The 14,989-nt window shown below is 36.1% G+C and overlaps 1 protein-coding gene across 5 annotated transcripts in view; it reads right to left on the bottom strand.

Annotated features, from left to right (window-relative positions):
- The window catches only part of fig4a (FIG4 phosphoinositide 5-phosphatase a), a 340,932-nt gene that overhangs the window by 129,361 nt on the left and 196,582 nt on the right, over window positions 1-14,989 (bottom strand). For all 5 annotated transcript variants that reach the window (XM_039747917.1, XM_039747913.1, XM_039747915.1 and 2 more), the window contains exons 20-21: window positions 14,522-14,605; window positions 1,138-1,333 (exon numbers count right to left, since the gene is read on the bottom strand). In XM_039747917.1, coding sequence (XP_039603851.1) covers window positions 1,138-1,333; window positions 14,522-14,605 — 280 coding nt within the window. The remainder of the gene's footprint in view (window positions 1-1,137; window positions 1,334-14,521; window positions 14,606-14,989) is intronic.

Raw genomic sequence — 14,989 nt, 5'->3', positions numbered from 1 at the left:
TTTTTCTTTTCCCCTATTTCCTGCTCATGTTCTCCTTATTACTTCCATGAGCACAGAATCCTAATTACAACCCATGGAGAGTCAATAAGGAAATTGGAATCAACTGCTCTATTACCTGCAAGCACAATCAGCCCCAATCTCCCCATTAAACATCCCTGGGCTGTATGAACATGCACACCCAGTGAATCTGAGCCATACTGTTTTTATTTAAAACCTGTGCACAGCAATGAACCCTAACTTGCACCACCAAAAAATTGCTTTCATTTTTGCATAGCCTTCAAGTGCATTAATGGTCTGCTTGTGTATTACTTTTTTGAACAACTCTTTACAAAAGAACACATTACTGTTCTTTACTCTTGAAAGTTTAATGTTTGTTTTTGCTATTTTTTATGTGCACTGTTCACAAAAGATTGCAATATTCATTTAATTAACATCATCTGTATTATTTCATTGTACTACCTCAGTAACAGTATTTATTTTCATCAATGTGAAAAAACTGTTGACCAGATTTTAAATTTGTTTTTTATTGATTACAGAACTTTACTCTTACATTTTACAAAAGATTGAACTACTTGAAATATTTGCATTTAATTACTAACATTTCTATTATTTGTTTTCATCGTTGTCAAGATTGCAGAATTGCAATTTACTTAAATAAATGTTATATTGAGATACATTATATACTGTCTTGGGTATCAAAAATGGTACTGAATTTCAAAACTCTTAGTAGTATTACACTTTGGTACTGTGCCAATCCTAATTACTTGTCTGCAACAATGATCATTTCCTACCTTTTCTTCAAATCTAATAATTACACCTATTTTTTGTTACTCAGCATAAAAATATAATTAACTTCTTTTAGATGAATTATATGACTGTCTGTATAAAGGTTTGATTTGTACTAAATATGATAACCAATGTTTTAATGAAATACCAGTTATGTTAAATGCAATGGAAATTAACGGTTACAGAAAATGTACTTTAAAAATGTAATTCTTTTTTGTATTTTAGCCTTTTGTTGATATTTCAAAATATATTTCTGAAGAAAATAAAATTGAAGTAATATTCTGCTAAGAAAACCCCTAGGTGACAAGAAAAACACTTGAAATATGATATCAAGTGTATGATATGATGTACCTCTTGAACCTTTGCAGTGTCTGTGGTGTCTGATATTTTCACAGGTGTAGACCGCTGTGATCCTGTTCCTTCTTCCTCCTTGTCTGTGCCTGAGTCATCCTCAGAACTGCTTGAGACTGCTTCCTCTGTAGGAGGTGGGGGTGCACTTGCTGCTGTTTTACGCTGCAGAACTGCCTCCTCCTTGTTGCTTTTGTTGCTGGAAAGTGAAAAAATTGTCATTTTCATTATTTGCACTTTGAAATACAATACTTCATTCATGGAATACTATTTGCTACATTATTAAAATGAACTGTTCACTAAGGAAAATATCTTAGAAAACAATGTAAACTATCTAATCATCTTACCATGAACAGTTTAATGTTTCTTTTCAAAAATCATCAGAAGGAAGTAAAAGCACAGTGAGCTTATTGAAACCCAGTTAGACTTAAAATTGAATATATATATATATATTTTAGATAACAAAAAAGCAAGATTTAATGTAATGTAAAGTCTCATTCTAATACAGGAGTTAGGAAAAGAAGCAATCGCAGGAAATTTTGTTTTTGCAATGTTTCGAATATTTACTTTTTATGATTTTTTTAAAAATTACAATTCAGAAAATAAACCAAAAGGAAAAGTTGAAAATCAAAAGTTACAAAGTGGAATATAAGATTTACCAGAATCTTACCTTCCAAGTTATGACTGGAAAATGACTGTGGACTTGGGAAGACAGCTGCAGTGTCCAACTACAAATAGCAACGACTACGTTCAGACTAGATCAAGTTCTATAGTCCGACTCCACAAAACATACTATCCTAGTAGAGCATGAAACAGTGCCTCACGAGGTCCACCTTAACGAAAACTTTTCACATATGAAGTGCAGGTAGTCTGAATGGTAGTTGGATGAAGGAGGTTCACAGCTCATTCACAATCACTAGCTTGAGACCTCTCATCACATTGGTCATTGAATAAATGTTTTTTGCTTTGTGCCCTCCCCCACCATAACCTATCATCTATGGGGGAGGTGCGATAGCTTAAGATTCGTCAAAAATTTCGATTTCCGATTTTCGAGAGATCTCAAAGTTTTAGGGTCAGATAACAAAAACATCAATAACTCAGTGATGGGTGTGTGTCTGTCTGTCACAGTTTCTTGAGGACGGTCTACAGCTAAAACGGATAGATGGAAAAATACCAAACTCTAAACTTAAACCTGTTATGAGATGTCAATCAACTGATTAGTTGTTGAGCCAAATCATGTAAGAGAAAGAGACACTCTAGAATAACCCTCAAATATAGTAATTCTGCAATTAATTATGAATTCTTCTCATTAATTGCTATCATAATGATCTATTTTATAATCAGAAAGATCTGCATCAGAGCGGTAAATAACAAAACATGCTGACACTCACATCGGATTTTTTTTAGTTTTAAGGTATTTTTTAGTTTTTTTTTTGTTCTTTTTTTAAAAAAATGTATCTAGCTTTAGATTTTCAGAAATTTACTTTTAGATTTTGTCACACATTATTAGTGTTGTTTTATTTACTAAATTGTCTACACTCTCTAAAAATAGTTTTCTTTATAGTTGTCGAATTGTATATCATTCATGTTGTATCTGATAACTTAACACATAGAATTTTACTATATGTAGCACAACTCGATTTTCTCATGATAATGCGAGTTTATGGTTTCTAGTATTATCAAAAATGTAAGAATAAAATAGGAAATATGCTATAATGATGTATGTAATTTTTTTACTTTAACAGGTAATAAACTTAAACAACTGGTTATTAAATTTAAAAAATGCTTTCATTTTTATTTTTGAGATTCTCTTTGCAAGCAGTAGGATCACCACACAAATACACTCTTATTTAATGTTAATCTTTCATATTTGCTGATTTGCTGATGCAAGTTTTTCCATGTATAAAGTGTATTTTATGCACTAGCATCATCGCAGGTCATTCTCTTAATAATCAACATGCAAAACCGGGAAAGCTTTCTATGACCATAAACTGGGTGAATTAAATTTAACAACACATGTAGGATTAAATACATTTTAACAATTAAGAATGCTTAATGACACACTTAAAATATCCAGTTATAAAACAATTTCTACTATTATGCAAACTCAAATGAATATACACATGGGTAATTTGAGAGCCTCTCAAACCTGACACCATCGATAGTCATGATTGGGATAAGCTATAAAAATAAGAACACCACATGAATGAAGGTGAAGGTGCAAAAGTGTTCAATGTTTTTATTAAAAACAATCCAAAACAAGTGTTCAAAAGTGCAGTGCATAAAAATATTCAATAAATAAATAATTCAGTAAAAACAGGTGCAAAACATGGAGGTTAAAATCCACTGGCCTTCTTCTTCTTTTAACACTGGCAGCTCCTTTGCTTATCAAGTGTGGGCCTTGCAGCAGAGAAGTCATCTTACTGACAGAATATATAGCATTTCAAAATACATGGATCAAAAGATGTAAAAGTAGTCCTTATTTTTGCCTAATTAATTTTATCTATACTTAAAGGGTTCTCCTACTTTTTCAAAACCTCTTTAGTGCTCCATTTGCCTTAGTACTTTAAGCATGTGCTACTATGTGCTTATTATGCTTTTTAATCCAGGACTATTTTGTTTTCTTTAACACTATAAGATAAAGCATTAAACACCCAGTAACCGGTAAACTCATTAATTAGAAACAAATGGAAAGACTGGGAGTAGGACAAAAAGAATGTAAAACAAGTAATTATAATTCTATTATTTAAACAGAAAAGCAAAAGTATTAAAAAGAGATTATTTTGCATTTTTGTGGCTAATTGTATTTTTCAAATGGATCAAGACATGCCATAGCAAATTTATTAATAATTAAGGCAATAGACTGCGTGTGACATTTATTTATTTAGACAGTAATTTGACATTGATTTCAGAGCTTTCTAGAAAAAGTATCTGAATCGGCGAAGCTGTGTATGGGTGACTGACCAACCATGTAACTGAATAGAAGGATGCAAAATGATGTAGTGTATAATGTTCTAATAAACCAATTGCTTCACAGTGTTACGAACTGCAAAATGTGTACAGGTCATTGCATAAAACACATCGTTAAACATTCGCTATTCGTAAATGTGCCAAGAAATGACCAATGAAGATGATGTGTGATGATTTGCCTCCAACATCCATCTCCTCAAAGTTTTATAGGCTACTTGTATAACTAAGGCAACTAACAAACTCATACCACAAAGAAGGAAAACTGAAATACAAAAAATATAGAAAATACAAAAGAATGATAGAGGAAGTGCTAATCTCATTAAAGTCCATTAAACATTCTGGTGATCTGCCCTCCTTAACCTAATAAAGAAAAAGGATAAACATAATAAACTCTGTAAACAAATAACAAATTTCATTAACAGGTATAAAGAGGGTACACGTGCCTCCCAGGACCGGAGTTTGAAACCTGTAGTCATACCATCAGCTGCTACCCTCTATCTGACAATCATTTGGCCCAATAGGATTAGCATTTCCTCTAACAGCCTTTTTTATTTCTTGTTTTTTATTTTTTTCTTTCAGCTGCTCCCATTAGGGGTCACCACAGCGGATTATCTTTTTCCATATCCTCTTGTTCTTTGCATCTTGCTCTGTTACACCCAGCATCTACATATCTTCTCTCACCACATCCATAAACCTCCTCTAATGGCCTTCCTTTTTTCCTACTAACTGACAGCTCCATCAATAGCATCCTTCAACCCATAGATCAAGCATCTCTCCTCTACACAGGCCCAAACCAATACAATCTCGCCTCTCTGACTATGTCTCCTAACCATCCAACCTGAGTTGATCCTCTAATGTACTCATTTCTAATCATGTCCATCCTCAATACACCAAATGCAAATCTTAACATCTTCAACTCTGCCACCTTCAGCTCTGTCCCGTTTTTTGGTCAGTGTCACCGTCTTCAACCCATATAACATAGCTGGTCTCACTACCATCCTGTAGACCTTCCCTTTCACTCTTACTAATACTTGTGTCACAAATCATTCCTGAACACTCTTCTGAACCCAAAAAGTCTGCACTCTCTTCTTCATCTATCTTCCATTTCCCTGTTACTCTGTACTGCTGATCTCAGATATTTAAACTCATCCACCTTCATCAAATCTACTCCGTGCATCTCACCACTCCTCTGATCTACCTTTCATTTACATACAAGTATTCTGTCTTGTTCCTACTGACCTTCATTATTCTCCCCTCTATATCATATCTCCACCTCTCCAGGGTCTCCTCCCTACTTTCGCTATAGATCACAATGTCACCTGCAGACACCACAGGCCACAGGGACTCCTGTCTAATCTTGTTTGTTAACCTGTCCAACACCATTGTAAATAAGAAATGGTTCAAAGCCAATCCCATCTTAAAAACATCTGTCACTCCCACAGCAGACCTCACCACTGTCACACTTCCCTCGTACATACCTGTACAACTCTTACCTACTTCCCTACCACTGCGACTTCCTCATACAATACCATAACTCCTGTCTAGGCATCCTGTCATATGCTTGCTCTAGGCCCTGACATGAAACCATACTGCTGCTTGCTGATCATCATCTCCCTTCTCAACCTAGCTTCCACTACTCTTTCCCATAACTTTATGCTGTGGCTCATCAATTTTATCTGTCTGTAGTTACTACAGCTATGCACATCCCCTTTATTTCTAAAAATTGATACCAGTACACTCTCCACTACTCAGGCATCCTCTCACTTTCCAAGATTACATTAAACAGTCTGGTTAAAAACTCCACTGTCATCTCTCTTAAATACATCCACCTTGCTAATCCATTGCACTTCCTGATTTACTATGTCCACATCATCCAACCTTCTCTCTTTCATCAGCCTCTCAAAGGACTCTTTCCATCTGCTCAACACACTCTCCTCGCTTGTGAGTACATTCCCATCTTTATCCTTCATCACCCTAACCTGTTGCTCATCTTTCCCAGCTCAGTCCCTCTGTTTAGCCAATCAATACAGGTACTTTTCTGCCTCCTTAGTGTCCAGGGTACTCCCTTTCTTTAGCCTTCACCACCTCTCTTTTCCACTTGTGCCGTATCCCCTTGTACTCCTGTCTACTTTCTGCATCTCTCTGACTATCCCACTTCTTCATCAACCTCTTCCTCTGTATACTATCCTGTACTTCCCCATTTCATCACCAGGTTTCTTGGTCCTACTTCCTCTGTCCAGATGGCACACCAAGTACCCTTCTAGATGTTTCCCTTAACACTTCTGCTGTAGATGCCCAGCTATCTGGCAACACTTCACTGCCACCCAGTGCCTGTCTTACCTCCACCTTGAGCTCAACTTTGCTGTCTTCCTTTTTAAACTTCCACTATTTAATCCTGTCTATAGTACACATTGCTAAATAAGACATGGGCTTTTTCAATTTAAAACATTACAGACTATATACTAGGAATTCTTCCATTTTACTGCTTTTATAACTTTCATTTTTATTTTACTACTTTTTATAGTATTTTGAGGAATACACTCATGCTCTGTCTTATAGCTCCTTTTGGGACTGAGCATTTGGTCATATGTCAGTCACAAAGTGTACAGGTCATTGCAATTGAGGCTCTTCGCATCTGTTGCAGATTAGTGATACATATACTTTAATTGCCGATACGGAGTAGCACAAGCCATACTTCCGTGTCTCAGTGTCCACTCACTGGGCTTGTGTAAGGCAGTGTTTCTCCACCACCGGATCATGCTGCCAATGGGGAGCAGATTTCTGTAATTGGTTCGTGAGTGGGTCAATTAAGACAATGTTTTTCAACCACTGAGTCGTGACCTAGGTTGCCACCGATGGGTCAGGAAATGCCATTGGTGGTTTGCAAGTAGGCTGCAATGGGTCACTGCAGGATGTTATTGGGACAGCCTGAAACTAGACTTCATTAAGGTCCTATATTCATCAGGAAACCTGCTTGATAAATAAAGATTACATTCACCCGGGCAACCATCTCTTTCAGTTATTACAATTGAGGAAACGTTACCAATCACTGAAGGCAAAAACTATTAAACATATAAGAAGTTTCTTTCCTACTACAGTCCTTATGGTTAAACATAGTCTCTGATTCATCTGTGTTTTCCTGATGTCTAAACTCCTCTATCCAATGTAAATTATGTTTATTTTGGGTTTATTTCATAAGGACATACTTGATATATTACTGGAAAGGTTTGCTGTTATACACTAATATATTGTTTTATATATTTAGGTTTTGTGCAATATATATATTTTTTTTTACTATTAATAATTTACATTTACCTTGTAATGTGTATGGATGCAACATCAACAGAAATTCCTAGCAACTGTGATGTCTAGCAATAAAGTTCTAAGTTAAATAAAGTAAATGTTATTGTTTACAAAAAGTGCAAAGTACTAATTCAAAAGATAAAGCATGGCAAGCACAAAAGATAACCTTGATGCCTTCGATACAAATGAACAATAATGGACAGCCTTTACCTATACGGGGTACTAAGAATTTCAAGCACATTCAGGCAGCTAACAATATTAAAGAATGCAAGAAAGTATCAGTGCAACTCACTGTATTGGGATACAGAGCAAATGGCTTACTCGGTAGGCTAATTGTGACAGATTTGTATGTGGATTATATCTGTGTAAGGATGCAACACACATGTTCCAGAGAGCAGTGGAGACTGTCACCTCAGTACCCTTGCAAATCGATGGATAAATAAAAGTAAACCCAAAAACAAATGTGGACAATGTGGCAGAGCCATCTGTAATGCTGATGACTGTGGGAATACTATCTATCAGAAATCTAATAAAGTGGCAAAAAGGGAAACATCTGACACATTTGCAAAGCAAACGATCACAGCACAATGGAATGAAATAAAGGTAAAATGCTTTGCTAATAACAGATATATGTACATTATGGAGAAAGGCAAAGTTACCACTAAAGACTCGCAGGCCAAGACACGTATGGGGAATGCTAAACCACTGGTAAGAATGGTTGATATACAAAAGAATAAGTAGGTAAACTGCTTTTCCCCTATTTAATGTAGTAAAGGGTTTCCAGCCAACATTGTTTGGTAATTACATTACATAAAAAAAGGTTGAACTAGAAAGAGAGACTGCCGAGCAAATGAAAACAAAATCAGTCAGTACCAATGAAATCTGTACTTTAAGAAGTACTTCAACTGCTGCGTAAAGGAAACATGGTAACAGATACTGCTCATAAGGGTAACACTTTCTTAATAAATGTAGTAACAAGACTTTATGCAAAGGGTATTTAATGTGTGGCTTGAAAATTATTGCTCCATCTAAGCCACAACAAACTATACTTAAAAAGTCACAATTTATTATATTAGACTAGATTTAACTTTATTGTCATTGTACATGTGCAATGAAACACAGTTTAGCATCTAAAAAGAAAGTGCAAATAGTAGAGTAAGATGCAACAGACAGTGGGTGAAAATAGTACATTAAAGTGCATATTAAAGACAGTAAGGTGCAGTTAAGCAGCATGCACATGAGCACATATATGATATTTGAATTTACAGATAGTATAGAAGGAAGAGTATACAGATATGAATACTGACATGATATGAATAAATATAGATATATGAAATATTTTTACGTACAGAATAGATATACGTAAACTGGTGTACAGAGTACAGTCAGAATTGATTGATATTTAGAAAGGTCAGCTAGTGAGTGGTAAGGGTTGAAAGTTCAGAATGATGATGGTGTTATGAAAGAAACTTCCTGAGTCTGCTGGTGCAGGCAATAAAGGCTCCTGTAGAGCCTCCCTGGTGGGAGGAGGGTACACAGTCCATGGTTGGTGAGAGAAGCATCCTTCATGATGCTGCAAGCCCTTCGCAAACACTATGATTGCTGCACGTCAGCAATAGTCAGCAGCGGGTTACTGCTGATGTGCTGGGTAGTTTTCATCACTCATTGCAGAGCTTTCCTGTCAGATACATAGCAGTTGCCATAACACAATGTAATGCAGTTAATCAATATAAAAGAATCTGAGGAGACAGGCATCCTCCACAGAAAGTAAAGTCACTGTTGTGCTTTTTTAACAAGAGTGGAAATGTTTATTGTCCAAGAAAGGCCCTCAGAGATGTGGACTACCAGGAATTTGAAGCTGGAAACACAATCCACCCCAGCACAATTTATTTGAATGGGAGCATGTCTGCTGCCTTTAGTTTTCCAGTAATCCACAATGAGCTTCTTGGCTGAGCAAACAGCCCTGTAGAACACCAGTATTCAGAATCAGGGTTGAGGATGTGTGGTTGTTTAACCTGACAGACTGTTAGTTAGAAAGTCCAGTATCTGATTATAAAAAGATTTGCTGACAAGGTTGCTGAGCTTATTTACCAGATTGGAAGGGATGATGGTGCTAAATGTGGAGCTAAAATCAACAAGTAACATCCTCATGCAGGAATTGTTGTTATCTAGGTGTGTCAGGGCAGAGTGAATAGCCAAGGACATGGCATCCTTCATTGCCCTATTGGGTAGACAGACTGGTAGGGATCTAGTGTGGGAAGTGGACTGGATCTGAGGTGGGCTCAAAGCAATTGGTGATTATGGGAGTGAGTGCAATAGGGCGTAAATCATTCAGGCTCTCTGGAGGGGACAGTTTAGGCAAAAGTACAATTGTTGTGTGGTGGCACGGTGGTGCAATGGTAGCGCTGCTGCCTTGCAGTTAGAAGACCTAGGTTTGCTTCCCAGGTCCTCCCTGCGTGGAGTTTGCATGTTCTCCCCGTGTCTGCGTGGGTTTCCTCCGGGTGCTCCGGTTTTCTCCCCCCACGGTCCAATGAAATGCACCATGTGCTCTCGTTTTTTTCCACAGTCAAATGACATGTATGTTAGGTGAACTGGCAATCCTAAATTGTCGCTAGTGTGTGCTTGGTGTGTGTGTGTGCCCTGCAGTGGGCTGGCACCATGCCCAGGATTTGTTGATTTGTTTCCTGCCTTGCGCCCTGTGTTGGCTGGCATTGGGTCCAGTAGCCCCCCGTGACCCTGTAGTTAGGATATAGCGGGTTGGGGGATGAATGAATGGATGGACAATCGTGTACTTAAGGCATGCAGGGATGACACCCTGGGACAAAGACAGACTAAATATGTTACTGAAGACCTCAGACAGTTGCCCAATGCAGGCCTTAATCACACACTCAGGCAGGCCATCAGGACTAGCAGCCTTGCATGTATTCTCTTTGCTTGGTGCAGATTGCACGGCGGCGATGGTAACTCTGCAGGGCTGGTTGTTTAGGGGAAGGGCCGTTTCGGATGCAAGTGTTTTACTGTCCCACAACGAACACAAAAGTTGTTTAGCTCATCAGGAAGAGAGACATTACTTATTATTGAAGTTGTATTTACCATATTCTGTGATGTTTTGGAAGCCTTGCCACATAGTCAAAGTTTTTGAAATGATCCTCAATTTTTTGCTTACATTTCTGTTTGGCTCTCCTGGTTCCCTTTTGCAGGTTGGCCCTGAATGTGCTGTAGCTCTCAGCATTGTCAGATTCAAAAGCAGCGCTGTGAGCTTTCAGCAGGAGTCTAACCTCTATTCATTCATCCAAGACTTCTGGTTATGGAAGGTCTTAATCTGTTTGTAGATTATGATTTCATTAACGTTTGTATTGATGTAATCTAGGCCAGACGAGTACCTTTCGATGTCCACTTCTGACTCCCGAGTGGCATGGGTGGCAAACAAGTGCCAGTCTGTGTACTGAAACTTCTGCTCTCTTCAGGCCAGACTTTTAAAGGCCTTGTAAGCTTCAGTAATATTTGTATATACGTGATCTAAGATTCTATCTCCTCGGTTGGAGCAGGAGACATTTTGATGAAACTTGGGCAATACAGTTCTAAAGTTGCAATGATTGAAATTGTCTGTAGTAATGAAAGCCCTTTCTGGATGTTCTGTTTGCTTTCTGCTAACAGCAGCATGCAGTTCTTTCATTGTAAGCTTTCAAAGAATTCAAAGAAAGTATGCAAACCTAAAGAGATGTTTTAACAGCAGTTTTACATTGTCCTATAGAGTCCAACTAGTGGATGTGAGAGGGAAAAGAGTTACAGAGAATATGAGCTGTATGACTGGGGTCTCTGGTACATGGTGCAGAGTTTAATGTCTAGGACAGAAAGCAAACCTGCTGATGAAGGTCAGAAGGAGCAGCAAGGAGTACAGATCTGCAGAAGGTCAGTGCGATTGGAGAGGACAAGTTTATAAAGGGATTTAAATGTTAAAAGTAATATTTCAAAATGCATTCAGTGGGACACAAAGAGCCAATGAAGTTGACTAGTGGTGAAATATTGTCAGCGGACTTAGAACATGTAACTACTGTGGCTGCAGAAGTCTGTATAAGCAGCAGTCGATGAAAGAGTTTATTAGGGACACCATAGCGAATGTTGCTGTAGTAGTCTATGTGGGATTTACCCAAACCATTAACCAAAAGTTTACTGCTATGCTGTGTAAGGGCAGGACTATCAAAAGCACCAACTATAACCAAAAGGGCAGAGGTCACCAATAAGGTGAACAATAAACCTTTAGTCTAACAAAATAAAGAAACATTTAGTAACCTTTGAGAATTGGGCAAAACTGACTTAACTATATACACAGGTATAGCTTTAAAACCTAAAATTATAATACTCACTCTTTTGCCTAAATGAGTGCATCACAAACTGTTCATTTAGCCAGTGTGTCTAATTTCAGGCTATTTTGCTTATCATTTCACTATAGATATTTTACTCTGTATTCTATACAGTGATGCAACACAACATGAGCCAATGCAGTGTAGTTAAGGTAATTTTCTCCCACTATCTGTCACATGTACTGAGAGCAACATACCTATAAAACAGAAAAAAGCACTTCTGTATGAGATACCAAAGCTCACTCGCTTGTTTTCCTAATGGGATACTTTGTACTTGCTAAAATAAAAAAGTAAGAGTGGCTGGAACAGCACTTTAGGGTATTATTTTAGGTAAGGAAGAAAACACATTGTCCTGAATCACTGCTATTCAACTCAAAATATACATTTTCTTAGCATAACTGATAACAGTAAAGGCAATTGTTAAGTAAGTTCAGTACAAAACACAAACATAAGCCTATTTTTCAACTATGCTGGATACCTGCTAAAGCAGTGTTAAATCAAAGATTTACTGAACATGTCTGTACAACCACCTGTAGTGTAGAAACCTAGGTTCAGTACTAGGTTTCTCTGTCTCAGTATAAAGTATTGTCTTTATTAACTTATTAAACTTAATGTATGAAATTATGAAACCTAACTTACGAAATTATAAAGCAAAATTTAAATCTAATTAAATAAAAAAATAAAACGTAAATCTGACATAACTTAGATGTAATTTAGAAGCAAATGGTTATAACAGGATTTGTGCACACAAAAAGCTATTAATGCTGCAGTTTCATTGTTATTAAATCAAATTACAAAAGTACCATTTGCAAATTAAAAATAAGTTTATAAAATTTTAACCATCAATAACAACTAGTATATCATCTCAGGCATTTTATGGATGAAAATACTCATTCAACTGCTCTGAGATTGATTGCTAATACAAAATGAATGGAAGTTATGTAGCACTAAGCTACATTATTGAAGTAGAAAAAATAATTTAGGACTATCCAAATCGATTGCTTACTTAAATTTTCATGTGCAATATCACACTCTGAATAACGTTACCTGCATCACATATAATGTATACAGGGATTATTACATACATGGTGAGACTCAAATCTGAATCAGGTGGATTTTCCTGCTTTTTTATGTGCTCTCATATCCTAAAGATGTACTGGTGCCGTCAACATACAGATCTAAATTGGACCAGTGTAAAATAGTATATGGTGCACAATGCACCAGTGCCCCAATGAAAACTGGTTTCAGTCATATGCCCATTACTGGGATAGGTTTCAGTTGCTCATAAATCAGAACTAAATATAGTAGAAAATAAAAATGTATTGATGATGAAGTGGCCATCTTTTGAACATTGATGCTACTTAAAAAAATATCCTGACAATAGTAAAGCATGGTAAAGGACTACTAGTGAATTTACGCAATTTAATAACTGTAACTTCCTAAGGCTCTTGATAGAAACCCTGAATAACCATTCTGAAGGGCTTCACAGGATAACTACATATCCAGTGAAACTTTAAATAAACTAATGCTTCTCTGTTAAGCAAAATGGCACATTACAGACCCTGTACTAATATTATTAGAATATGTTTCAAAATACTAGTATCTATTACTGTAAAATTTGCTTTACTTTTCCCAGGAGTTGTGGTACCAGGATAGATTCAATTTTATTTTTTGACAGGTGACATGCAGCCATACATATTTAAAGCTTTTAACTTCTATTAGGATTCTCCAATTATCTTATTTTTTAGAATCTGTAAATAATTATGTTAGAGCAGTGCAGATAAACAGGGTGCTGCAGCAATCCCATTTATAATAAGTTCTCACAATTTACAACTAACCCATAAAGTTAATTCATGGGGTACTGTCGTGATATGATTTTTCTACCTTTCAGGTTCAATGAGACAGATCTTAGCATAGTCACCTGGGTCTGTATTCCAGCTCTGTTACATGTGAGAAGACTGTACATTCTCACCATACCTGAGCTTTTTTTTCTAGGCATTTCCGGTAAGTCTACTATGCAAAAGCATGCTCAGTGCACAAACAAATGGATAAATACTATGATTTAAGTAACTCAAAATTTAAAAATATAACAGCACATTATGACAGAACATGTAATAGATAAATGTTGCTAAAATCTAGCAAATCACTGTATGGTAACTAAAATTCAGTCTTTTTGTGTTGTACTGTGAACATTTTGTTTTTGATTCACAGATATGGGAGTTTGCAATTATGTAAAAATAAGTTAGCAATATTGCCAATATAAAGACATGCCAGGCAAGGATTTTTGTAGTCTGTGGATTCTACAGAAAAAAACTAAAAATGATAAAATAAAAAAAAATGTGAACAACGCACACATTAAACTTGAAAAAGATAAATCATTAAGAATTTCACAAATTTCGTATAAAAAGTCATGTATAACCAGCACTACAATGAACACACTTGCCTTTATTAAATCAAGATCAAGCAATAGCTTAGGCAAAATTACTAATTTACAAGTTATGACAGACAAGTCAATCCAAGAAGGTGTTGGGAATGATGTTGGTAAGGCAGCAAATTCAATTATACACATATGCTGTATGCAACTAATGTATAAGTAAATTAAAGTATTTGTAATCTTTTGTTACTAAAAAGCTTTGCACTAAATTAATAGAGTCTTGCAATTTTAAATTAGTATGTTTTCATTTTACTGTTAACTGCTTAATTGGTATGGCAATCCTTTGAAAACATCTGTTCAATATAAATTAACTTACCCTAACACTGACTTTCCAGTTTCTTCTGGTTTACGAACTGTGAAAGGACTAGGATCAATCCCTACAGTCTTTGGCATGAACTCCCTTAAAATAGACAAAGAAAGAAAGAAATCAAAATTATAAAAGACAGAAATTCAACAAATTACAAAGTCACAATTAACTGACATTTACCATTAACAGAACTAAGACAAATTATTATTTTTTGTTATCTCAAATACAGACATATAACATTTATACATAATATATTTAGACATTTTTTAATATTGGTATCTAACCATTTAAAATTGCTTAAAAAATTTAATTCTATCCTAAAAATGTTTAACAATAAGAGGTGAAGTCATTATTCTACTCACTGAATGAACTTTACACTTTAAACACCTGGGGCCTCATGTATAAACAGTGCGTGCGCACAGAAATATTGAATTAGAATGTTTCCACGTTCAAATCGTGATGTATACAACCTAATCT

Source organism: Polypterus senegalus, chromosome 3, assembly GCF_016835505.1.
Source record: "Polypterus senegalus isolate Bchr_013 chromosome 3, ASM1683550v1, whole genome shotgun sequence".
NCBI lineage: Eukaryota > Metazoa > Chordata > Cladistia > Polypteriformes > Polypteridae > Polypterus > Polypterus senegalus.
The sequence above is the reverse complement of the archived record's forward strand: the minus strand, read 5'-3'. Positions and strand labels throughout refer to the sequence as shown.